This window comes from Ciona robusta, chromosome 1 (genome assembly GCF_009617815.1).
Source record: "Ciona robusta chromosome 1, ASM961781v2".
In the NCBI taxonomy this organism is placed as follows: Eukaryota; Metazoa; Chordata; class Ascidiacea; order Phlebobranchia; family Cionidae; genus Ciona; species Ciona robusta.
The window spans coordinates 13,562,854-13,588,870 of record NC_143235.1 but is presented as its reverse complement, the minus strand read 5'-3'; the positions used below and the strand labels follow the sequence as shown (position 1 = coordinate 13,588,870).

Below are 26,017 nucleotides of genomic sequence, written 5' to 3'. Positions count from 1 at the left end.
TTAACGAATATATCTTTTAACTAAACCACAACCGAGAAACAATATCACAATATCTTGCACAACCAAGAAACTTTATTGCAAATAAACAAAGGGAAAGAGAATGGGGGGAAACACTTAAGTAGCAAAAATCAATAGTTGCAACAATAAATATTATTGATGCAACAATAATCACAACTTCTAAAGCTGGGATTTCTTTTCTAACCAGTGTCAGATTTATAAAGTGGACATAAGAGATAACTGCCTAAGTACAATGTGAGCTATCACGTTCCACAAACCATACAAAGTTGATAAAGTGTGATATTTAGCAGGAACAAGAGCAAACTTTTCTCTTGGATAAAAAGGGAAATGCAAGTTTTGTAGGCATCATTAAGAAGAGAGTATCAGGACATTTGAGATCAAGTTAAATTTCTCAATATACTTTCATTTCTTCAGTTCTTGGTAAAATCAAATATGATGTAGATTTGGTGTGCTGCCAAATTTCACCTGTGTGGAATAGTTTGTATGATAATAAAGCTGTGGCTTAAATAAATAGGAAAGTTTTAACACAATAGTTGGTACGTTCATGTTACCTGTTTTGTTTTTAACTCCTTGTCTGAATGTTGATCACTGAAGCGAAATGACTTCGATCTTTGAAAATGATTCTGAAAATTATGAATTAAGTAATAAATAATGTTTTCCGGACCACAGGAATACATCTTTTATCCATGCATCCACTCAAACACCATGTGTGTTGAAAACCAGCCTATTGCACTCATGATATATTCATATGTAGGCTAAATTGCTAACTAATGGGTTGGGTTACTACTTATACAACTGTTTGTTTTGCACAAGATAAGTATAAAATAATAAAGCTTCAAATATGTGTATGCATTCATATGCCATTAGTTATACATCCTATTACACAGCCTCACAGTACAAGTAAATCTACATATAAGGTGCAAGGTACTTCTTCATGACCTAAAACCTTAAGAAATAAACAGTTTTTACCGGGGACTTTCCTTTATACGGTACCAGCGCTTTTGTCCCATCCAGTGACGATTCACTGCTTCGTAAAATTGAGCTTGGACGTTCCTTGCTGATGTGTTTATCAGGATAGGGGTCATGACCCCCAAATGATGGCACCCTTGGTGGAATCACTGGGCTACGAGGGGGTAAACGAGGGTTCCTGAATATTGTGGTAAAATTAACATATAGTACTGGTCGATAAGATGGAGTACTATTAACACCTAAATCTCATGATTTTTAAACATGTTTCTAACAGTAAAAATTCCCTTCAGGAGTGAATATTCATTGTTTACTAACAAATTGAACAATAAAAGAGAATAAAAACCTTATATAAAAAATGAATAAATGTTACTTGTTTATCCTCAAGGTGGCCGGAAAACGACAGTTGTTATAACACAAGAATTTATACACCTGTGCCAGCTTACGAGTTCCCATGTATATTAACTTGTAGGTGATATGTATATTTGTGTATCCATACATGAACATCTGGCACTAAATTATTGTGATATACAAACCTAGATGGAAAATCTGAGGATAATCTCTGTGATGCTGAAGACTTCGGTCGCATAGGAGGTCTACCACCGGGGGAGCTAATGAGGTTGAATGTCGAATAAATACTCCCCAGTTCCTCGTAGTTTGAAGCATCGTCACCGATGTTAAATGAAGCGCGACTGTCAAGTATAAACATTGTTAATATTAATTTGAGGTCAGACAAGGTTCATACGCTGTTAGTTTAATGCTACAAGGCTATATATTGGCAGATTCAGTTATTTTTCAGTTTATACAGCAAATCTGAATAAATGATACTTTTCCATACAACTTTGGAGTTGTCATAATCACTGTAAAACGTAATCGGGTTATAATTTATACAACTCCTGCCGTCTTACTAAACATATAGGTAATTTGCGGCTCCCATAATGGTGCAACTATACTGGATCGATAGATCAACCACCTGACATTCTTTGCTTGGCTAACTCCTAACATCCTTTGTTTGGCATTACCACAACACCAATGCATCATAAAAGAAACTGAACAGAAACAATGTTTACCGTGATGTTTCGGAAAAACTCTTCGTCCTTTCTCGTTTGAAACTTCTTGAACCATCAGCAGTGTGGGAAGTTCTGTTCCTAAGATCACCTGTATGGTATCCACTGTAGTTACTTACTCTTCTCTCATCCTGGATGACCTCAGGCAGATGGTCATCAGCAAATGAAGAAGATCTGCTAACTCTTGTAGCTTCCCGTGGCGAGGGAACGACAAAAGCTGGAGATACCGGCGCCCTGTCCTCACTTAAGTAAGATGGAGGTCTCATTTTTAGCGGGTCCTGGATATTTGGGAGGCTTTTGCTTCGTTTAAAGGTGGGTGGGGGTGATGGGTAGATGGAATAGTCATCTTCTTGTAGGGGAAACCAAGTTGGGGTAATGCTTGTTCCACTAGTGCGCCGTGAAGGGGTGTAAGGGGGGTGCTTGGGGTAATTTGGGGGCAATGTGTGTGGGGTTGGGGTAGGGTAATTTGGGGGTAAACTATGTGATGGTGGGTTGGGTGGGTAAAATTCACCGTAACTTCCATAATACGACCCATAGTCACCGTATATACTCCCGTATTCACACATGCTGCATTCGCTGTCATAATATATACTGTCATCATAGTAGTTATTGCTGTGGGTTGAATAGGGGTAATGATGCATGGGGTAAGGAGGCGGCGGTTCCGGGTAATAGTTACGAGGGGGTTCACGCATGAGTGGTTTTGGTGGAGGCCGATAACCGGTGACCCGTGACTGGGGCCGGAAACCATTAACAGGTTCCGGTCGGTTGAAGTTGTGAAATTGATGACGGTAGAATCGATCATTGTGATGTAATGAATGATCATTATAACCTCCATACATTGAATGATCGGTGTATATGTCATCGGCTGGAAAAAAATTGTTTGTACAAAATTATTTATATTCGTACTGGTCTTAATTGTACACACAAAATGGTAGCACCCAGGGTCTTTGGATAACATACCGATTCTGGCCTATTTTCTAGGACCCATCACATACCACGCTGCAGGACCTCATCCATATATAATAGGATAGTGCCTAAATACTAATATATAATAGGTCAATTGAACAAAAATGTAACCTGCTTTTCATGTCTGCTTTTCAGTTACAGTGAATTTTGAAGTGACCACTGGGCTGGAACATTTGTTACATAGGAACTTGCTCAACATACACCCACAATGTAAGCAGCATTGATCTCGGAACTCTTTATTTTCTGATTATGAGATGGGCCCTAATCACTGTGCTACAACACCTATTAACACAACACACTAAACATAACTAACCTAATAATGGAAACTGCTGTGGTTGAGGTTGTTGAGCAACCGGTGGTGGAGGATTCACCTCATATTCAAATGGATCTCGCACTGAACTTATATGGCTTGTCCTTGAACGAACATCTTTGTATGATTTAAGATACCTGGAGAAGTAAATGGTAAAGTATAAAGGTGATAAATGTATATTGTTCATGCAAGGTAACTTTTTGGGTAAACAAGTAATCAATAAGTAAATCTTAGGCACCAAGCAAGCAAAACAAAACCCTTCTATGTTATGGAACTGTTTTAACGGAGATCTTAAAGGAAGATGACAGAAGAACTATTTTAAAAACAGGGCAACATGTATTAGTATATAAACCATTGCTGTCAGGCACATAGGATAAATCTGAGAGGGATCTTTTTTCATCGCTTATGATTGGTTACATAAAAATGCCAGTATTTTTAGACTTACACTTGTAATAAGCCTGTTAGCAACAGTTTATATTAAGATGATACCCAAATAAATGCCAAAAGAGCTAAACAAGTTTAATATGCCAGACAGTGACAGTTTATATACAGATAACTAAGACAACCCACCTCTCACAGTTCTCTGGATGTTGGTCACACAAACTTCCTCCAAACAACCTGAACAATACTAATATTAATAACTTCATTTGTCTTCGATTACGGTAGCAAAGATTTAAAAATATTTTAAATGAAAAGACAACAAATAGCGACAAAATAAGAGTTGTTAAAACACGCTTTAAAAAAATCACATTTAGTTGGAAAAAATAAGGGTGGTCATTAGACGCAGAAAACAAATGAGCCATTTATGTTTAATTTTTATTAAGATAGTCTTCTAATAGAATCAAAGTGTGCGTACAGACCTAAACATTTCTTCCATAGGATTTCCACCATTCGGATGCGATCGTTCCGACTCCAACCTCTTAAAAAACTTTGACACAACTTCAGGTTGAATGTCAGGTTTAACTGGCTCAGCCTTCTTTGGGGGTTGCTTCACAGGCGGTCTTCGTGTCATGGGTTTTATCGGGCGAGTTTTAGACTCGAATGAGTTGGAATGTCGGGGTAAGGTCGACTTCTTTAGGATTGGTGGAAGGGTTGATGTCACTGATGATGTCACAGTGCCTAAATAATGATTAAAGTATTTAAAACAACAGAACAATTATGAACTATATCTTAATGTTCAGTGTCTAATAACTCTAGTCTAAAAAGTGTGGACAAGAGAGCGGAGCTCTATTAAATGGGCACATTTTATTATAAACTGATTGGTTAAGAATATATGTAAATATACATTGTACAACTATGGACTGCATGATGTATTGCAACTAACATGCACAATAGTTATTATTGAAGATTTTAAAGCAAAACAAATATGAAGACCATAGCATACTTGACAGTGCCTAATTATTTATGTTCCATAATGGTGAGGTCCTGCATGGTTTTCCAGGAGACTTGGGACGTAACTATGTAAGCATGAGTTTCCTATCACCCCTTGCGTAATAATATATACTGTGCACAAAGTACAATATGTCCTACTTTTTGTTATTTTAATTACCACAATCTTCACAACTATAAATTGTACAGAACTTACTTGACTTTATTTTTGCTTCTTGTCGTTTTAAAGAGTTCGATTCGATATCCAAAGTTTTGGAAACAGATGGAGGCTTTTGTTCAACCTTTGTCTCAGGCTGTGAAATAAAACAAGTAAAACAAAGGAATCAATACAGAACTAAAGTTGGTGGGTTTTGAACCTGGTAACCTTTGGGTCACCCACCATTTACAAGGTAGAGTAGGTATACTACAAACCTTTGGTTTTTCTTTACTTTTATTTTCTTCTTTCTTTGGTTCGACTGGTGTGTCTGTTTTAAAGTTTAAACACATTAATGTATATACATGTATATATATGCATGAACACATCATGTGTGTATGGTATATACGAACTAAAAAGACACTTATGTTATAACTCATAATGAATGATACCACACAATGGTAAATTAAGATGTAGTTTTTAAATTAGGAATACACTAAAGTAGTAACTAAAATAAAAACTGAGTACACAGTTAATAAAAGTTTAAAGAGCCAAACAAGGATGAATAGTTAAATAGTTACATAGCTGTCAATCAAATTACCATCATATTGCTCCTCTGGCGGCAGATCATAGATACTCGACGTTGCTGACTTTGCTTCATCCGCAACGGCTCGACTCGGCATTTCTACAACTGTGACATCACTTTTTGCAGCATCATCCTTTTTCGGCCAGTTTTCATAAGTGTTATCAGGTATGAAGGCAGGATTTCCATACGTTGAACGATATAAGTCAGCACTATAATAACAACATATAACATAAATTAAATTCATGAGTTAATAATCCCTAGTTCCCCTGCTTTTAATTAAAAATGCATACAAGCTACTATGCCCATTGTAGGTGGCAATAGGTAATATATTGCTTATTGTAGGAAATCACACTTACAGAGCAGAATGTGCATATAAAGTTGGGGTAATAGGTAAACCCTGGCATAAATCTCAGGTACCCTGGTAAGTTTCTCATAGGACCTCACCCAAAGAAAACAGATCAACTTTTAATAGTTTGTAAGTAAGTACTGTATTTGTAAAGAATAGATTTTATCAGCCAATATGACATTACATAACTTTCCAATATGTATCTTTTTAGGTAAAACCTCAGGACATATTTACCTAAAATATTTCCCTTTAAATAGTTGTGTTAACAATAAAGGTCATATTCCTAAGCATAAACTTACAGCTTAGCCCAATTGCATTCTTGTATATTTTTTTAATAATAATAATAGGTCACACACCCTAGGCATTAATAATGTATTTAGTTTTAGAGTATAGTTGTATACAATATAACAAGAACACCACACTATAAATAGACCATAACTACCTTGAGGCATAAGAACTGGCTTGTTCACTTTGCTGCGACATATTTGACCTTTGACCTAAATTTGTTGTGCAACATTATGATGTCATAATAATAACATGCTCATAAACAAAACCTGCATTTAGGAAACTCAGATGTTTTTAACAAGATTTTAAAGTAGATATTTATTTATGTTATAAGTTTTAACATCCAAGTCTGTACTTAAGTTATGCATTGTTCTAATGTGATGTATACTATCCAAGGAAATTTTGTCTGTGTGCTAAAAGTATTTCACAATCATGTAACTGTGTAATAGATTGTGATCAAAAAAAAATGTGGAAAACAGTCATTTAAAAGTATTTAGACAGGAGGAATAAGTAAGAACCAACTTTCTTATTTCCCTTTCATTGAAGGAGTGTATTTACATATGTTATATTTAATATGATATACATAAATTTAACAATTTGCCCTTTTAAGCAACAAGGTCACGAGCAGAGGTAATGTCATATGCTGCTTCATGAATTCTGGTCTAGATACAAACACTCTTTCTTTTCAAAATTGAATATATGGTGTTAAAATATTGCTAATAAAGTAATCCCCCCATATTTTTTGCCAGGAATAAGTAGATTATGGTCAAATTTATGATCTACAGTAATACAGAGATATATAGACAAAAAGGAAAAAGGTAAAACATCTTTACTTCTTCTTTCATTGAATGAACTTTGTTGAGAAGATCGTTTCAACACCCCAACAACCTCTTCATCGCTACCTGTTGGATCAACTCCTACTTTTGGAGCTCCTTTGTATTTAAGGAGGCGTAGGTATGATATTACCACTATTATGAGGTATATCTGTTGACATGAAGAAAAAGTATATGTGTTAGTCAGCCACACAATTACAACTGCTGGACTCTTACAATTGCAGGCAGTTAGTGATAGTTAAAATCCAAGGTCACATTAGCCCTAATATTGATACTGATAGCAAAAGTTAAGCTTTAAACTTTTATATTTTGGGCTATAGGTAGGTTAGCTATGGCACCAGGCTATTTGTTCATCCAAATAGAAGTAGTGTGTTCTTAAACAAGACACTGAACGATGATATCTTATTGCTAATAGGCAAATATTAACCCCTTAAAGCTCTTAAAAAAAGGGCCAGGAATATCTTTTTCAGACTTACAATGTTTACTCAGTAATGCAGTGCACAAAAATCCAGAGTAGGCCTGCCCACCTTGCCACCCCATGGTAGGTGCTTACATATAAACATTGTACTTACATAAAATACAATGTGGCAGCCAGTAAGGCCCCACAAGGTAGCCATGTTGTTCTTTATCTTTGAATAATGATGATAGTTGGTTGGTGAATAAGGATTTGAATCATGAGGGTTGAGTTCTTTCCAAGGAATAATCGTCACATAAACAGCTTCACCCACATTGAATATAATAGCAATGGCAGTAACTACCATCCAAATAATTGAAGAGTTTCTCATCTTGATGTAATGTTCCTAAGAACATAATGTACAGTTGATAGCATGTTAGCATGTATAACAAAGTAGCATAGCTTGAATAAAACATATGATAATCGTACTTATGTTTGCAATAATATAAAGTACAAGAATTGGGGTGTAGGAGTTGAGGGCAAACTGTCTTAAATCCAAAGTCTTCTGACTAGGACCTCAGTTATACAGAATAAAACAAATTTAGGTATAGAGCCAAAAGTTTTTTTCCATAAAAACCTTAAGCTTAACTTACCTTTTGTCCCCATATGCACGAAGCAATCATTATAACAAGAGCTCCCAACATATTCAAGGCTGCCGACCCCATTCCTACTATCAACATAATCCTCCAAATGTTCATAAAGATTCCATCTGAGCTCGACCAAATTGTCGACTTTCGTCCACTGGTTTGTCTGAAGTCACTCACCCGTAACACTGTGTATCCAATACATAACCCCTGTGATCAGAATGGATTGGTAAAACCTCCATAAATATGAATAGGCACGAGTGAAGACTCCAATACGTTACAGATTAGGCTGGTGTAAATTGTAAAGTGTTAGAGGTTGGCGGTAGGTGTTATTAAGTTATTAGTAAAGTATCATTTTACTTACAATATATATAAGGCCCGTTAGCAAACTCCCAGCACCAAGACTACAAAATCCACAACAAGAATAAACGATTGGATCTTTTTTACTTCGTTTCTTCTTATACCATGGACGTTCTGGTTTAGCAATACGTCCTGATTCGCGCGAACCAAGGCTACTGTTCCTTCGTGGTTGATCGATGATGACATCGTCAGATTGTTTTTTCTTTTCTTTTTTAACCTAATCACGAAAAACGTTCTGTAACATTCGAAATTAGCGTCCCTTGTTACGGAGGTGACGTATAATTAATGAAAGTTAGGTTTCTATGTAGTTTTGTCATAGATGTTTGTATCGTTGATATTTTTTAGCCCACGTTGGGGTTTGTTTAACATATACTGACCTTTTTTTTAGTTTTCTTCTTTTTTCGCCGTGACGAATTATTTCTTGAATTTCTGGAAGAATCTCTTGAGTTACTTCTACTTCGTGCTTTAGTTTCCGATTTTTGTTTAGGTTTTCTTGACTTTCGTACTTTTTTATCCTTTTTCGTTTTAACTTTGACAGCTTTAGATTTACTTTTCTCTTTTGGGGCTTTAGATTTAGCTTTAACAGTTTTGGCAGATTTGCCTTTAATTTTCATTATGAATCTACCTTCTTTTTACGCTAAGTGATCATATACATTTTCACACTAAAACAAATACATTTCTTTACATATTTTTTCTTTCATATACCACTTTGCTTTTTCGTAAACTTTTATAAACTCACCATGCCAAATTGAGGTTCAACAAAAAACTGTCGCTGTTCACCAAGTGAATTATTTTGACCTACGAAACTCGTTAAACAATAATGCTTTAACAACTCTTTTTATGATCAAGAAACTTGGACTTTCGAGAGCGGTGAAACAACGAATCTGTGTCGCTTTCTTTTGCCCAAGGCCATTTACACGTCGGAGTGAATGATAATTACAGATTACCACAAACACACCGCCATTCGTTCTAGAGCTAATGACGTACGTATTTATAGGCACACAAAGTATCGTTAAGTTGTCATGGTACTTGATTAACAAAATATTTTCAGCAATAACCGGAAACATTGGCAGTTTTTCAACAATCTGTATTCGAAGCTGGCAACGGAATTTCTCTGTTAAGCTCCAAAACCTAATTGATTACAAATAAATAGTTTCACCCACAATTTTAAATAAAATGTATATTAAGTTTGTTATTAGAATTTTTTATACCATTTTTATACCACCCAGATGACGTCAAACACAAGATTCTTTCGTCACAATGCTATTCGTAAATTATATATTTTTAAATCAGAAAACTTTTTTTGCATTAAGACAAAAAATTAGTATAAGTGCGTAGTTTATCCCTATTTATACTAAAAACAGGTAAGCGAGTATACTTTAATACCGTACAAGTTCATTTACCGTGATGGTTTATTATCATATCACATTTAACTAAATAAAAATATTCCGAATTTTACTACTCGAACATCTGATGTTTGGCACTAAAACTTTAAATATACGATGTATATTTGTATACAGAATGGCAACAGAAAAGGCGAATAATGTCCCCGAAACAAGCAATACTGATAAAGACGTTGAGGTACAGGATAAGGAAACTACTGAAGGTGGCAGCAAACGCCACTCATTCTATAGTGCAATACCTCTGACGCGGCGAATGCAAGAAGGAGCATGGGGTAAAACAAACTATTAGAATGCGGTTACAATTTAGCACTGTAAGTTACACGGTTACAAGCTTAAGTAAATATAGTGTTTTAAAATTACTATCACGGTTATAACCACATAGATTAAACAGGCTGCATTATCTTCGTTTTAGGGGGCAATGCGCATACTCTGTCTTAAATCCCAGGTCCCCTGACGTGCCCTTATAGCTGCCGTAGGGCACGTAGGACCTCGCATATATAAAAAAGGCTCTTTTCTTTTTATGCCAAAATTTACACCATTTTAATATTTTTAGGCAAATTTCAGGAAAGAGGTCGAAGGTCTCTTGAAAGATTACAGAACCGAGTTTCGTCTCGTTTTATGGGACGACCAATTAACTTATATATTGCGATTGTTGGCGTGTTCTTTGCTATCATAGCTACAATAGTTTACGTGGAGGTAAAACTATGTACTCGTTAGTTTTTAACTAACAGCTGATAAAACTTTTATTGACAGTCGAGTTTCTAAATCTATGATGGTGTGTGGATAAGCATACATGACTTTTGGTTGGTTTGGTTATTTATATTCTCGTGGGTGGGAACCTGAGTGGCTTAACCATGGTTGCCACTCGGATGTCCACAGACGAGTTATTAAAATATAGTATATTAGTATGTTGCATTTTATACCAGATTTAACCATCGTTTTACAATTTGCTATACACATTCAAACATTTCTATAGATATACCTACGGCCTAAATGGCGAACCGCTGAAGAACAACTTCTGTTGGACCTAGCGGAAACCCCTGCCCCCCTTGAACGGTAAGGGCGCCATCTGCCGAATGGAAATTTTGACGTTATTACGCGAATCGTTTTTGCTTCGGCGTCAAAAATTGGTTGTGTGACATCACAAAGCGGGTGTTTCAGTTCATTTGTTTTATATTGTTTCTATGTTTTTTAGTTTTCGAAGATAGCTTGAATATAAAAGGAATTACGCTGTAATGTTACCATTAAAGCCCTGGACCATCTTCGCGGAAGCGACAGGCTTCAACGTCTGGTGAGATCCATGCGATATGGAGTGTCAACATAGTACTGGTGTTAGGGTAATGAGCCAACTTGGCCTAAATCCCAACATAGATACCTAAACATGATCCCAGGTCTCATTTCGTATCATAATGTAGTACTTTACATATGTAGAGTATAGGTTACGCTGTAGTGGCCTTAAGCTAATCATTAACTACATAATTACGCCATAAATCTCTTACTCAGAAACGCGCCACTATCACAAGTAACGTTTATTGTTTAACAATAAAGAACAATGAGGTCGCGCACGTGAGGAGCATGCGCCTGTGACGTCATAATCACGCAGCGCTATCGGCATTAAATACCATTATTAAAGAACAATTGTAAAGCGGGTGGTGACCTAATTCAACGAATTATTAGCTTAAACACACTAAGTAATAAATAGGAAATATATGGACAAGTTTGCATTGAAACGGAACACGCGGTGTATAAGAGTGGAATTTCAAAGGATATAAAACTGTGTACAGGAGTTTTAAATTAAATTAGTGACGTAATAATGACGTCATACGGATGGTTTAAATCACGTGAAGCATGCACGAGTTAAAGGCGTCACATAGGGGCTTTGTGACGTCAGAAGAACAAAGTTTTAAGGTATGTGAAGTGTTCTGTGACGTCAGAGGTTTCTTTTGTTGCTTCGAGCGGTCCTTTTGTGACGTCACTGAATCCACTTGTGACGTCAATGAGCCGTTTTGTGACGTAGGTGGTAGAACATTTTCTTTGATTATAATTCCTGTGAATGAAAGGGGGGAAATAAAAATGGGTCATGTTAAAATACCCATAAAGTGACGTACGTCGCAGCTCGTAAGCTGCCACGAGGTGTATGAAACAACGCCCATGTTATAACGACCCCGCTACGCTAGCATGCATAAGCTTAACTGTGGGTAAGAACCGAGCAAACAACTTAAAATTTATTAATTTTTTCGGTTAGAGTAAGAAACGTAAAAAGATAATAGGACGAAAAGAATGCAAAATTAACCATAAATAACAGCCATTATAACGTGCCAATAATAAAATAATTTATACCAAACATTGCACACCAGATATTCTTACCTTTCTTCTGTAGTTTTAACTTCAAGCTTTCTGGCATTTCTTTTGGTTCTCTGGGTGCTGTAACTCCTGGTATGATCGGGAGGCTGGGGGCAACTCTCGAGGTGGGGGAATCCCGGAATGCCATTAAAGAGTCACGAGTGTACACAAGTCTGTTGCCACCTTAAAATAAAAGATTGATTCGTTTATAAAACTGTAATTTAAAGTGTAAGTCCAAAAACACTATATTTTTATCCCCATATTCACTATGAACCAAATTAAGAATATAATGTTAGAAGTTCCAATCCAGTCGGGGGTAACTTAATAATTATGTGGTATAGTGGTAATCGCCTAAATCCCGTAAAGTGGCTCGCGGTAAGTTTTCACCCATAAATAATACGACTAAATAATTAACTTACATATTTCTTTCGTATCAAGTTTAAGATCTTGTTCATTTTTTCGATTATTTCTCGGTGACTTTCTTGTTCGTTTCGGACTTCTAAGCTTTTTCTTTTCAACTTTTGGCTGGCTCTCATATACCCTCAATACTATATTTGACGTCACAGGCGGCATTGTTACGTTTATATCAGTCTACGAATGAAACAGAGAAGCCCGACTTCGCGTTTATAACGACGATTTCGTTCGCTCGATTCTCACGCCACTCGCGCGACCTGGAGTAACCGATTTACTATTCGACCTAACGTAACCTCTGAGCAAACACAGCGAAAGAATGGCGAGAATTGCAGCGAGTGGTCCGAGAAAGAGAATCGCGAAGGCGGATTGACAATCTTATGACGTCATAATGAGAGTCGTTCTGTGAATCGAAGGCTTCGCGATAGGAGAGTTCCAAAAATATCCAACACAGTAATGGGAATTACTGGTAACAAGAACTTTGGTTTAAACTTAAAACTACGCGAGGACGTTTAGTAAATTTGCCTGAACCATGAACTTGTGCATTGCAAGTTTTATTCATAAAATTTACATCAGCAAGATAAGTGATGACGATGCAATGACGTCACATTTGTTTTGCAGCATGGTTGCAATATTTTAACTTTACAAACAAATAAAGTTCTAAATGCATGTTATGGGTAAATATAAATTATTATCTTCGCGTGATGGAGCAACGAAAATTGTTATAACACGGGTGTACTGTTTCCCCTACCTTGTGCCAGCTTATGAGTTACCATGGACGAAATATGAAGTCGAAAATGGTCAAAATACATTTGTTATTTGTCCTTGGTGGTTTCGTGTTTGAACAACTCATCCGACGAGGTCGGAAAGTTGAAATCATGGAATGCTAAATACGCATTAATGGTTAACATAGCTTAACTTGTATTTGTTTCGGATTACAGTAACAAAAAATAATACACGGAAAAAGGCATGGTATAACAATAAAACACGTTTTCGATTAAAACCAATACTAAACACGCTCATTATGCTTTGTAAGCGTTTCAATCTATCACATTCGTGTTAAATTGCTAAATGTATTACAAAAAATACATAATACTTGGCAAATTACAGCTTAAACCAATGGTCCAGCTATTGCTCCTATTAGAGGCTTGAAGAACGTTAACGTTCGTCAATAGCAGTGTAAATGTGCGTCTACATATTTATCCTCGTGGGGCGGGACAACAACTTACGAGGCGTAGTAGATAAATATTATGAAATACTGTGAAATAAAACACTGATTATTAGCAACAGCCTTGGATTCAAGGCGTTAATATTTTGGCAAAAAAAGATCTTGGATTCAAATCCAAGGCGGGTGACTTGTATGCTTTACACTCGGTTGATAAATTTTGGTGGGACAGGTGGTTTAGGTCTGCATGGTGTGGTTGGTGCACTGTATGTGTTTGGAGGTAGGAACCTTCGCCCTTCCTGTGAGCATTTAGGTATTAATTAACCAAAAAAGAATCAAGCACAAAGTAACATACATAGTAACTCGTAAGCTGGCACAAAGTGTATGAACACCTGTGACCTAATGATCATATATACCAGGGTGGGGAAAGACGGGACACCTTTAACACTTAATATCCAAATGTCCAGACCGAGTTTAAAAAAATCAACAGCGGTCTGTTTGGTAGTCGTGAGGATACGGTTCATAATTCTTTAAATGTTCTTTGTTTATTACCAAATGAGACAAGAAAATAGGATGAAAGGTGTCCCACCTCCCCACCCTGCATATATAAAAGCGCAATAAATGATTGCTACACTTTGTTATTGCAATCTTTTGCAAACGTTTGTACACACACAGTAATTCAAACATTGCTATCAAACATTAGTCGGAAATATTAACTTTAAGCAAACAGTCCTTGGTCAAATGAGGGTATAATGTATACAAATATATGTGCACAGCAATTTTATAGCTAAATCAATGTTATCGTAAATGTTTGCTGGCAAGGTTAATTGACTTTTAAAAGTTATATTCAGGTCAGTTTGATCGTAGAAACGAAGGGGGCAATTTTGCCGGAAGAGTTTTGCTTGATAAATATTCACTAGAACGCGAATCACATTAAGTTTAATTTCTTGAAATAAATGAATTTATCCTCGCGTGGTGGAGCAACGACAGTCATTTTAAAACGAGTGTGCTTTAAAACAAGTGCGCGACAGTCGTTTTAAAACTAGTGTGTAAAACGAGTTCTGTATGGCTGACAATAAGACAACTTTATTAGTGATCACTGGATTGGAGCACAATTATGATTTCGTATAAGCTTTGGTTTCATATAAGATTTACACACTACAATATATAGCAGTTTACAGCGATACACCCAGTCACCCACCATTCGTTGCACGATGATAGCAGGCGACGATGATTTTCTTAAGTTGCTGTTGCCATGCAGTTTGTTCACATTCAAACTGTTGTTGGAAATTATGGAATGACGTTTTGGTGACGTAGGTCTCGATGGGACAGGAGTGTTTTGATTGCTGGTGAGAAACGAAAGTTGTTTAACGGTCACCATTATTGTAATTGGTTTACAGTGGTTGCGCAGTTCAAGCAATTCTAGAAAGGGGTGGGCGGAAATAAGTTGACCATTTAAAAGGAGTGCAACGACGAACATACGAATATTGCATTATAGTAGGGCGGATACACAAAAATTTGAGTTAAATCTGCATTTAAATCATCACCTGAACCGTGTATGTGCCGTGGACGCTTTAGGGTTCATCACAGTAAGTCTGGTGTTTAACCTTGACCTCTCACGACGTAATGTGTAAAACAAGAGAGCAACCAAGAACAAGGATAATATGACCACTGCTGCGACCAAACTCTTGCCTGTAATAACACGATGATGGGTGCAATAATTCATGTTATCAATTGTTAAACCTCGCGTGGTGAGGCAGAGACACTCGTTATAACCTGGATGTTCTGTTTCATACATCTTGTACACGCTTACACGTTATACCATATATAGTATTTTGGGACATGTACTCTAAAATAGTGTTGTGAAATGTTTAAAACACGTTCAGGAAATATGGGAACTTTTGTGCTGACGGTATCCCATCTTACCCCATCCCATACTATACTTAAATTGGTGTTATTATAAGTGTGTTATTATAGATACAGATATTGATAAATGCTCCAACAACATACCTGATGACGTCTGCATGACGTCACACTCAACTTTATCAGGTGACAATGGAGCCAGGGGTTCTAAAGGACCAAGTGTTGGGGGGTTTTGTGGGGGAAGGTTAAGATGGGTTGTATCTCTGAGCGCGTTTGCTGTAGATAAGTGTAGGAGATTGGTTTAATCAACATATTAGGGTTCTTGGTATTGAAAATCAATGGTATACCGTAACTCTTCCACCCTATGCTCACTGTGAGTAATTGCTAAAAACACGATTAGGACATTTTGAATGTTATGTGCTATATAACTGCACCAATTTTACCCCACAGTATACTATACCAACATACAAACCTTATTGCTGTAAATAAAAAACACCCAAACCTTTAAATATACCATATGTTTTACATTTCAAAACATCCGCAATAATAGTTTAACGCATTATCGCTGCTATCCTACACCTACAATACTATACACATAACCCAACCACCCCAACACCTTACCACACAGTTTATTGTTGCAAGTATCCGTTGTATCCTCACACTTAGAACACGCCCCTCCCACCAAGAACGGGGTCATCATCTTAGGCTTGCCATCCACTGAACTATATACGTTTCCCCTGCATGAAAAATGTTTACGTCAAGCTAGTAACGTATACCTATGACGTAAACAGCAGGTACAATACACAATGTATAAGTAACATATAGTAAGTTGGGCGAAGACGTGACACCTTTAGCACATAATATCCAAATATCATGATTGTGTTTTAAACAATTAACAACGGTCTATGGAAGTTATAAGGATGTTCTTTGCTTACTATACCAAATGGGACGAGAGAAAGGGAGTGAAAGGTGTGTGCCTTCTTTCCCCACCCTACTATAATCCTTATACACACTTTGTTTAATTACAGCAGAATTGTTTTAAATAGCTAACTCAGTGTAAGTTTGTGTTGTATCGTGGGCAGTAATATTTCAACTTACGCTGGTGAATAATTACAAATAAAGAGATGTGAATCCTCGTGCTCAAAATCACTGACGTAATCGCACATTGTGAGCGAACAACCGATCTTGTATGACGCAGCCCATGCTACCTTATATGGAATAAAAACAAATTAAACGGAATTGCAACAAAATTATCGCAATATTTGCAGATTTAGGCCGGTCAGGAAGTTGTTTAACGAACACTTGGCTCGTCGTTACAAACCGGCGGTTGACACTATGTACGTAATTACTTATAACTGGTACAGTTTGGAATTAGGATATCAGCAGATAATATCCATATAATAGGGTTGGAAAAGATGAGACACTGCTGGGAAAAGATTTTATTCTATTTTCTTGTCCCAAATGGTAGTATACATAGAACAATAAAAAAGTTATAAAATCGTATCCTCACGGCTCCCATAGACCGTTGTTAATTGTTTAAGGCTGCGTGGCCATCAAAAGATAGGAAAACATTGTAACATATATGTACTTCTAACATGATACAACTGTAGAGTTATCTCATACTTGTGTATAGTGTCCACACTTCTTGTTAGCTTCACACGTTAAAGTTGCGTAATCGAAATCTGATTTCTCATCAAACCACATCTGTGTTGCTGCAACGGGGTCGAATCTCGACAGCGGGGAGCGAGACACGTATATGTTTTCCCCTATGCTGCAAAACAAAGTTATATATTGTAGTATTTACTGTTTCTGCCAGGCATATAATTATCATTAGCAGGGTGGAGGAAGATGCGACATCTTTAGCACATAATATCATCCCAATATCCTGATCTTGCTTTAAACAAATAATAACAACAGTCTATGGGAGTCGTGAAGATGCGATTTTATAATCTTTTGAGTGTTTTTTGTTTACTACCAAATGAGACAAGAAAATAAAATGAAAGTGTTTCATCTTTCCCCACAGTGTGGTGAACTAAAATTGTATTTTGGCGCAAGAATTTTACAGAATTTTGACTGAACTTCCTGCAAGAGTTTCACTGAATAGGACATCGAAACTTAAGCCCTCCAAATTCTTGCCGACAGAGCCAAACATAAGTATGTATAGTAGGTTAAGGTAAGATGGCCCAGGTTTTTACTCTCTTTTGGTAAATCCATGTGTAGATGTCACACACTTCCAATTTGAAAGCCGTATATGTAAATATAGAATCACTGTATGTTTAGCATATATGGTATCATATACAATACATGCCACACCTGTTTCTAAACTTGGAGTGGAACCCAGCTCTATTGTGAGAGAACTGACATTTCGTTCCGTATTCGGTGGCTCCTCTTGCTAGTTCGTCGTCCCATGTCTGGTGAACAAGGCTTCGATTTACATTGTGTTGAATAATGAATGTGCTGGTGTAACTTATTGATTCCTGCGTGGCCAGGCAACAACAGTCGTTTTAAGACGAGTGTTCTGTTTTATATTATACACTCTGTGCCCGTATATACAGGTTACCACGTAAGTAACATTTTGGGTGACGCTTTTTATTCTTTGGCAACTTGGCCAGCCATAGGTGACCACTGGTATTTTTCTAAGGACACATACAACCACAAAGTTAGCAGCACCATGTCACGAACCCAAAACTATGAGTTTTAGCTGCTGTATAAGATCAAGTCACCCATGTAACAACTCTACAATGCGCATTAGGTCTTTAAATACATCATGTTTGTCTGGTGTAAAAAGACACCCGTGTTATAACTCGACTGTGAGTAATACAGCATTTGTGTTAGGTGTAGAAGAATAATCCCCCGTTATTACTCGCCAGAGAACATAAGGTCTATATACACAAACATGCATCGCTTACCATGTATCTCATGTTCGACGACGACAACGACCTTCGTAGTTTATTATGTATGGAAACAATCTTTCTTATATCAGTGGGAGATAAAGTTATTGTGGTTGGACCTCTTCCAGCAATTACCTGGGTGATAATGCAGGAGGTATTCATGATTCCACGTGTTATTTTACTAGCTATACTGTATGCGATCAAATATATAAACTGTGGGGAAGACGGTCATTTTTAGCACAAAATATCCGGATCGTGTTTTAACAATTAACAACGACCAATTAACAATAACAAAAATGGTAGTCGTTGGGGTATAATTTTATAATTCTTTGATCGTTATTTGTTTACTACAAATAGAACGGGAAAGTAGAATAAAAAGGTGTCCCATCATGCCCACCCTAATGTAAGTTTTGTTAATTTATGTATTTATTTCTATTGATAACATGTAAAAACTATGAGATCGTCTACAGCTTAATAATATGACAACAAGGAAAACATTAATTTCAATTATAGTCCCACTCAAGATAAGATCTTATAGCGCGCTATGAAATTAAATTCGTGCCTTTATTAAAATGTGTAAGTAGGCTACATACAATATGCATCGTGGTTATAACACGGCTGTAGACAAAAAGGGAATACACAAACGGATAAAAATTTTCTAACATTGCAAAATATAAGTATAACATTTATTAATTCTCATTATGACATATAGGGCTGCAAAAATTGAGACACCATTTCATTCTATTTCTCCCATTCCAGGTTATAAACAAAGAATATTCAAAGAAATATAAAACCGTATCCTCACGACCCATAAACCGTTGTTAAATGTTTAAAACGCGATCAGGATATTTGGACATTAAGTGCTAGAGGCGTCCCATCTTCCCCCAGTCTATACCATATTTAAATATTGCTTTTATTACAGTCCCGAGATGTGCGTTATTAAAAGTAAAAACGCATAATACAGTCTTTATAACACTGTAAACAGCCAATACGTGACTGGATATTCCCAACCTACAAAATTCCATAGTAAAGCATTTAAAGCCTATATTATATATTAACATAGTTACTCACATTTTGCCAAACCAAAGCCAGCAACACCAACACCACCCGTGCCATCCTGCTACCTGTGTGCTGGATTATTACGTCACACAGCACACTGTTCGACAATACAGGAAAACGGAAACGTGACGTCATATGCCAGACTTCCAAGGGAGTTTCTCTTAACCGAAGTTCAATGGCATGGGTTGGGAGTTTTGGTTCGTATCTTCTAATGGAAAGTTTTATGTGAATGATTCACCAGAAAACTGAACGATATCTTTCACCTAAAATATCTTTTATCTAAAAAGTTGAAATAAGTAAATATCACGTTTTAATATTAGGTTAACGGTCACCGCTTTCATCCAATAATTTGTAAAAATTTTACTCCTATATCTACAAGAGAGCAAAGCTCTAACTAATGAGCATGTATATTTAAGTTAATAGGCATAATACTAATTAACCGTTTACTACAACGGTCGACTCATCACAATAAAACATAATTTCCATTATAAGAGTAGTGCTTTCAATGCGTTTCCACTTAAAGTTAAACAGTCCATTTAAAACGGTAAAAGTGTGACTGTACGACCATAAGCAGTGACCTATCGATATATCGTCATGGTTATAGCACAATGTCCCGAGCAAGACCGTAAAAATCGTCAGAAATAAACCCTGGACTGTATTTAATCAATTGAACAATTCCACATTGCATTTTAGCCCTCTACTGCCCACGTGCGGAGGGAATCAAGCTACACCGTTTAAAATGAGAACTACCGTAAATAGCTTGCCTGATTGTTTATTTGTTAATGTTAAACGCGAGAAGAAATTTACAAATGCAATTTACATACAATAGATTAAATGCCAAATAAAATAGGTGGCGTTTGTCTACAGGTTTAATAGAGGCGGCTTTCTGTAAAATAAGAACAGGATTAAAATACCTTCATAGTTTATGTGGCTGGCGTTGGTGGAAAGCCACTACGGCACGACAAGCCCCCAGCCAATGGTAGTGGGTTTCTACTTAGGTGAGAAACCCTTGCGGGATGTTACTGTCCACACAGGTTAAAGAAACCCCAATAGACAAAAATGATACAGCGAATGCACATACACATGTGCACGACAACGACAAAAAGAAATAAATAATACAACGATGTGCAAATACAAAATGTGCAACAGAGCATGCAATAAACACAACAGCTCAATCATAACAAAAAATGGTCGATTACAAAAAAAATATTTAAGTGGACATAATCATTGAAATATATTCAAAGAAAAAAGGTTCAAATTCTGAAAGATAATCATCTGCAGTGTACACCATATTGTATGTCCGACCGCAAGGAGTCGAAGCCAACAACGGCTCCGCATGTCCCAATCGCAGGGCAAGTCTCCATGTTGGTACCGCGATACTCTCGTCGTATTTTCACACAATATAATAACGTCCGGATGTTACGCACCGCATCGACCGTTACGAAACTGCGCCAGGTTGTTACGAACCGCATTGACAGTGACCTAAATATCCGAGCGTAGCATCACTGGCGGCGACGTCCACGCAACAACCCGACCGTGACGTAACTCAATTCAAAACTTACGTAACCGCACCGAACGCGGGGTCATGACACTGCTCTGACCCACCGTATCGACGTCGTAGCGTAACTGTGACGTGGCCATCGCCCCAATCACGCTACACGACGCTTTATTGTAAACATTAGTCTCATGGTGATGGTTATACATTATATCATAACAATAAAATGGATACTGTTTATTTTATGCGCATATTATACGGCGTGTCAATATTACTCGAGTATATGTGTACCAACAAAGCTTCCTTATCAAGCGATTAGGACAATACGGAATCGTTGAAAGATTCGACCTTTGTAGACGAAGTACACAATAGAGTGTACAACAACAAAATCTGATCCAGCAAGATGTTCGCCATAGTTTCAATGCATATATTTTAGTGACTTGCAAAATGCACTATAGTAGTGACTGACAAAAACAGCTGGCAACACTAGGTCCAGCAGATAAGGGATCTTTTTAAAGGCAACACTGTTAAGGGTGTACCAGTTAACACGCTCACACATACGAACACACACATAATATACTTTAAACGCCAAACCATTTATCCTATATTGGCGTCTTCATCTTTGTTCTTCGTCTGCAAAACAAAGATGGTAGTTACGTCACAAAATGGTTTTAAACGTAATAGTTACGTCGATGTCTAAAGTTTAAGTTTATTTGAAACTGTACTACGTTTTAATTGTAATATTTGGTGATACTTGGGTATATTAAGTTCCAGAAGACTTATTATTTGTATACCGAATTTGTTGTTATGTTATATTGTATAGTGATAATGTTAAAACATAAGTTACCTTGCGCTTTCCTTCTGCAGCTTAATTCGCCGACTTTTCTGTAACGATGTAATGGGTAAATACAAGTGTATATTATTACGTCATAATTACCTTTGTTCTTGCTTTCGCTCGTGACGATCCAGGTTGTTCCTCTGTGACATCACATACCATATTCTAAAAAATATTAATCTTTCTAAGTCTGCATTATATAACAGTAAAGATTATGACGTAACAATAACTTATTATATAACAGTAAAGATTATGACGTAACAATAACTTACGAAGTGGGTTCTTCTGTTGCATCATCACCACTCCGTGACGTCACATCATCGATGTTTCTATAAAAAAAACTCGTGTACGTAATAATGCCAATTGTAACTATACTTTACCAATTCTTTTGATCTTCTTTCTTCACGCTCATGGCGCAAATAAAATTATAATATACAAGTAATGTGCCTTACGCCGACGCAAAACGCGCATGGGGCCCCATTATAAAAAGTCACGAAGCGCATGCGCATAAGTAAACCGCATTGTGACGTCGTCAAACCAACACTGCACTAAACGAGTTTGACGTAACGATGACGTAGTAATAAGAAGCGATAACGACGCGGCGACGACCCGACTCGCTACTAATGTAACAAAATCAATTATGACGCAACGGAAGCTAAATCGGTGACGTCACGTCGCGACTGACGTATAGTGACGTAATAACGATACGTCGCGAATCTGCAAAAATAAGAATCGAATAAGAAACTAAAACGTTAAGTTATGCGCAAGGCACAATACTTTAATTAAATAATGTTAGTATGTTAAATAATCCTATTAAGATGAAATGTATTGTAATGGAATACTGTGTAGAATAAGTATTAGGATTTATAATAACTGCTGTCATATGTTATTATAGTTTAATAATAAAGAAGTACTTAACTTATATCTTGAAATATAATTCCAATCTGGTGCAGAACAAACTTGATCCAAGCTGCCACGTCGTGTAAAGAACCCGCGTTGTAAGGTTGCTGTTTTATACCCAAGGATTAATCAACGAAAAGCGGGGGTAATCAACTAAAGTGTTCCTGATTTTGTTTCCTATATTTCTTTTCTCCCCGGGCATTTGTAGTGTAGGTTGCGGTAAGATAGAACGTGTATTTCATAGCTATTTACCGTCCCATGTTAAAGTAAACAAATAATATTTACAGAAATATGTAACCGTTACCCCGCTACTCTTAAACGCGTTACTAATTTTTAAAACCCGGTTAGGAAATATGGCATATTATGTGCAAAGGGTATAATGTATGGATAACAATTTAACAACCAATAATGGCTCCCTGTGGCCAAAAATGTAACTTGAATCAAAATATATAGTAATGTTATGATATGAAAGTGCCCTCGTGCTTATCCCACGCAACAAATAAATTTAAATAAGATCAGGACATCGTTTACAATACTTTATTTCGCTGTTTAATGTAGGGGAAAACCAAAATCATACGAAAGAGACAATGTGAGAGAATAGAAGAAGAAGGTAACATTCGTTCCCGCCATAGATATCATATATATAACTAGATTGCGCATCTGGTGTTCAAAATTGAAGTCAATTGAAGCGCGCCATTTTGAATCGTATGTGACCCACTCGTCTATTATCGCATATTGGTAATGTGTTTTTTGGGTTAGTTTTAGGCAGGAAAAACTAATTTAATCTAAACAAAAAGTTAACCTACGGCAGATATTCCTTTATCGAGTCTGTATTTATATACTTTTAAGTTTTTGCGTTTTTAAAAGCGACGTTTGACCCGACTTTTACTGACGATTTACGTGAGAAACTTTAACTCTTAACACAGTTTAGCAAGGTGTTGCCATATTCAGGCAGTCTTCCACTTGGTTATTTAAAATTTACTTGTTGGTGATTCATTCTAGTGCGTAGCAATATTTATTAAAGTTATAATGTCTAAACAAGGCAGGTGCAGTATCTATATATAGGCCAATTTAAGTGTGGCAGTTATAGGCCCCAATGTATAATGGACTCGCATCAAGTTGTGTAGGTCTATTTATTTAAAACAAATGTATTCAAAGCAAGTAGACACAACACATAAAATGAGAGATCGAGCTGTAAAGAAGTTTGATCCAAAGATTGGATCATGATGGAAAAACAAAACCCCCAAAAAGAAATTCCACCAATAGTACACAGTATACTGTTTCAGGGGCACACTTACAGATAACATAATTAATACATTATAGTAACATATTATCAATATAAAATATATTTATATACAAATAAATGTACAAATTGGTGCAGGTAAATAATTTTAGGAAGAAATATGTGGCTTTAGTGAATGTTTTAAGTATATGGTGGTGATAAAGCAAAAAGAAAGTTTCGCTGTTTGGTCCAATGAGTATTCAGTTGTGTGTGTGTGGAAGGTTTCTAGTGAGGAAGAATATCCGGACAAGCATCAGTGGTGGAAACTAATCTCAACCAGCCAGTTGATCCAGGTCTCTGCGACACATATTTTTTAGCTAGTAAATCTGTAATCTGTATATATATATATTGTTAATTTTACTGATAATTTTACTGTGAACTGGTCAATCATAGTTTTAAAAACAGCTTGTTGGTTCCAACAGGATAAAGAAAATATGCTTTCTCTGTATATGCAACTATTGACCACAAATTTTCAAAATCTTTGTGTTGATTTTAAATTTATTTTAAAATTTAATTTAAAAAACAAAATTGACCAAAACATGCTGTAAAATGTCTAAACCTAATATTTCTGGGAAACAAAATATAAATAACTTTTAGTCTACTATAAATTGTCTTATACTGCAATAAACATTATTGGTGATTAAACAGAACCAATTTATTTAACTTTTTTCGTACCAACTGTCGAGCAATAGTTTGATTAAATTCCTTTCCTAGATGATGAAACCGAATTTTCCAGTATGTCAATGCAAGTGATTTTATGAAGTGAAATACATGGTTGTACATTACAGAAGAATCAGTCATATGATCATTTAGTTCTTCAAATAACACAGGACTGTTATCTTCCAAAACAGATGTAGCAATGGCTAACGATTGTAAGATCTGAAAGAATAAATTAATCTTTATTGTTTAAATTTAACTTTATTAATTATTGTAAATATGGTTTATGAAGAAAGAATTGCAAAGTTAAAGCCATACCTTGTGGTAATTTCCCCTTGCTAGTTGAAAGAAGCCTTTGAAATCCTTTTTCAGTTTTTTTGAAATTTTTAAACCTGGTTGGTACGGCACTTTTATCCAGTTTGACTCTGGGCTCTATGAAATTTGATCCGGGCTCCATGAAAATCTTTAAAATATATATTTGAAATATGTTAACCTTACTCTAATCAAATTTAAAATTAGCTACGGTTTTCATCTGTTTATTTTACTGTATAACTCTTTTCTCTTGTATGTTTAAATAACAATAAAATATGATTTTCTTGATTTCAGTTGCAAACACTCTCTGTATAATCATCTTGACTTACGAGTGATAAGTTCGTGGATGGAGTTTCTTTATTGCGGTCTCATCTGCACTACCTTCACTATCACTTCTCCTCAGGCTTTTATACTGCATCCAAATTCACTGCATTGTGTTCCACGTTTTGACTTTTGAAATAATTTTGATATAAAATTTCTCTGAAAATAAACTTGTATGTACAATGTAGTTTGTTCTCTCATATACTACTCTACCACTATATTATATTTGTATGAAAGCACCATTCGTAATTAATAACTATTGACTGATACAACTATAAAAATAAATTGATAAAAATTCTCACGTAATCTCAAATAACCGAGAGGCTGAATAAATTAAAAGCCTTCACCAATGACCGTTATATGAAATCTAGTAAAATACAAACATTGCAAATATTTTTTCGCTGCTAGTGAAGAATCCTTACGTTATCCGCTAACTATTAACCCATAACTTCCAACCTCTAGCATTTCCCACCAGCCTAATCTGTAACGTATTGGAGGACTCTTCGGTAGTGTCTACTTTCCCTTTACTATAAAATGTAATATTAATATAAATATTGGCTGTCTGGATGATACTAGTACAAATAATTTAAACTTTTCAGGGCATTTTAGATCATATGTAAACCTTTTTGTTCGGATTAAATTAGTTTTTAACCTTTAATAAATATTATTCTTAACTAGAATGAATCACCAACAAGTAAATTTTAAATAACTAAGTGGAAGACTGCCTGAATATGGCAACACCTTGCTAAACTGTGTTAAGAGTTAAAGTTTCTCACGTAAATC

The 26,017-nt window shown here is 36.1% G+C and overlaps 4 protein-coding genes and 1 long non-coding RNA gene across 6 annotated transcripts; 1 reads left to right on the top strand and 4 right to left on the bottom strand.

Annotated features, from left to right (window-relative positions):
• Positions 1–54: 54 nt before the first annotated feature.
• LOC149743502 (uncharacterized) lies at positions 55–8,918 on the bottom strand. Its single transcript, XM_089885195.1, has 17 exons — positions 8,675–8,918; positions 8,302–8,514; positions 7,947–8,147; positions 7,472–7,699; positions 6,900–7,050; positions 6,224–6,278; positions 5,451–5,644; positions 5,128–5,180; positions 4,913–5,009; positions 4,188–4,446; positions 3,898–3,945; positions 3,331–3,464; positions 2,055–2,916; positions 1,521–1,676; positions 988–1,165; positions 570–641; positions 55–483 (listed from the first exon to the last, which is right to left on the bottom strand). The coding sequence occupies exons 1-17, from the start codon at positions 8,909–8,911 to the stop codon at positions 445–447; spliced, it is 3,177 nt and encodes a 1,058-aa protein (XP_089741321.1). The 5' UTR covers positions 8,912–8,918; the 3' UTR covers positions 55–444.
• Positions 8,919–9,149: 231 nt separating this feature from the next.
• Positions 9,150–13,408, top strand: LOC149743500 (uncharacterized). Of its 2 annotated transcripts, none has more exons than XM_089885665.1 (4): positions 9,150–9,280; positions 9,818–9,972; positions 10,254–10,396; positions 10,677–13,408. In XM_089885665.1, the coding sequence occupies exons 1-4, from the start codon at positions 9,276–9,278 to the stop codon at positions 10,758–10,760; spliced, it is 387 nt and encodes a 128-aa protein (XP_089741791.1). In that variant the 5' UTR covers positions 9,150–9,275; the 3' UTR covers positions 10,761–13,408. The 2 variants fall into 2 exon arrangements, with proteins under 2 accessions (XP_089741791.1, XP_089741792.1); XM_089885666.1 differs by lacking the exon at positions 9,150–9,280 and adding an exon at positions 9,287–9,661.
• On the bottom strand, positions 11,215–12,696 carry LOC149743501 (uncharacterized). Its single transcript, XM_089885655.1, has 3 exons — positions 12,463–12,696; positions 12,068–12,226; positions 11,215–11,747 (listed from the first exon to the last, which is right to left on the bottom strand). The coding sequence occupies exons 1-3, from the start codon at positions 12,614–12,616 to the stop codon at positions 11,533–11,535; spliced, it is 528 nt and encodes a 175-aa protein (XP_089741781.1). The 5' UTR covers positions 12,617–12,696; the 3' UTR covers positions 11,215–11,532.
• On the bottom strand, positions 13,359–19,700 carry LOC149743499 (uncharacterized). The gene is made up of 10 exons (XM_089885388.1): positions 19,445–19,700; positions 18,392–18,508; positions 17,796–17,893; positions 17,106–17,253; positions 16,581–16,690; positions 16,104–16,219; positions 15,630–15,758; positions 15,167–15,311; positions 14,821–14,965; positions 13,359–13,918 (listed from the first exon to the last, which is right to left on the bottom strand). The coding sequence occupies exons 1-10, from the start codon at positions 19,565–19,567 to the stop codon at positions 13,820–13,822; spliced, it is 1,230 nt and encodes a 409-aa protein (XP_089741514.1). The 5' UTR covers positions 19,568–19,700; the 3' UTR covers positions 13,359–13,819.
• A 4,076-nt stretch (positions 19,701–23,776) lies between these two features.
• On the bottom strand, positions 23,777–25,873 carry LOC149743498 (uncharacterized). The gene is made up of 4 exons (XR_016385755.1): positions 25,243–25,873; positions 24,920–25,064; positions 24,620–24,823; positions 23,777–24,241 (listed from the first exon to the last, which is right to left on the bottom strand). It is a non-coding gene; the product is annotated as an uncharacterized LOC149743498 (long non-coding RNA).
• Between the last annotated feature and the right edge of the window lie 144 nt (positions 25,874–26,017).

Bases quoted from the DNA above. Each gene is read 5' to 3' on its own strand.
- LOC149743502 (XM_089885195.1), bottom strand. From the start codon at position 8,911: ATGAAAATTAAAGGCAAATCTGCCAAAACTGTTAAAGCTAAATCTAAA. The intron at 6,279-6,899 runs GTAAAGATGTTT...CAACAAATTTAG, and splicing joins TTCATTCAATGAAAGAAGAA to GTCAAAGGTCAAATATGTCG. The intron at 4,447-4,912 runs GTAAGTTCTGTA...ATCATTATTTAG, and splicing joins AGAAGCAAAAATAAAGTCAA to GCACTGTGACATCATCAGTG.
- LOC149743501 (XM_089885655.1), bottom strand. From the start codon at position 12,616: ATGCCGCCTGTGACGTCAAATATAGTATTGAGGGTATATGAGAGCCAG. The intron at 12,227-12,462 runs GTAAGTTAATTA...TTTTATTTTAAG, and splicing joins ACTTGATACGAAAGAAATAT to GTGGCAACAGACTTGTGTAC. The intron at 11,748-12,067 runs GTAAGAATATCT...TTTCATTCACAG, and splicing joins GTTAAAACTACAGAAGAAAG to GAATTATAATCAAAGAAAAT.
- LOC149743500 (XM_089885665.1), top strand. The intron at 9,973-10,253 runs GTAAAACAAACT...TAATATTTTTAG, and splicing joins AATGCAAGAAGGAGCATGGG to GCAAATTTCAGGAAAGAGGT. The intron at 10,397-10,676 runs GTAAAACTATGT...ACATTTCTATAG, and splicing joins CTACAATAGTTTACGTGGAG to ATATACCTACGGCCTAAATG.
- LOC149743499 (XM_089885388.1), bottom strand. From the start codon at position 19,567: ATGACGTCACGTTTCCGTTTTCCTGTATTGTCGAACAGTGTGCTGTGT. The intron at 16,691-17,105 runs GTATGAGATAAC...ATTCCATATAAG, and splicing joins AGTGTGGACACTATACACAA to GTAGCATGGGCTGCGTCATA. The intron at 15,759-16,103 runs GTAAGGTGTTGG...ACTTATCTACAG, and splicing joins TTGCAACAATAAACTGTGTG to CAAACGCGCTCAGAGATACA.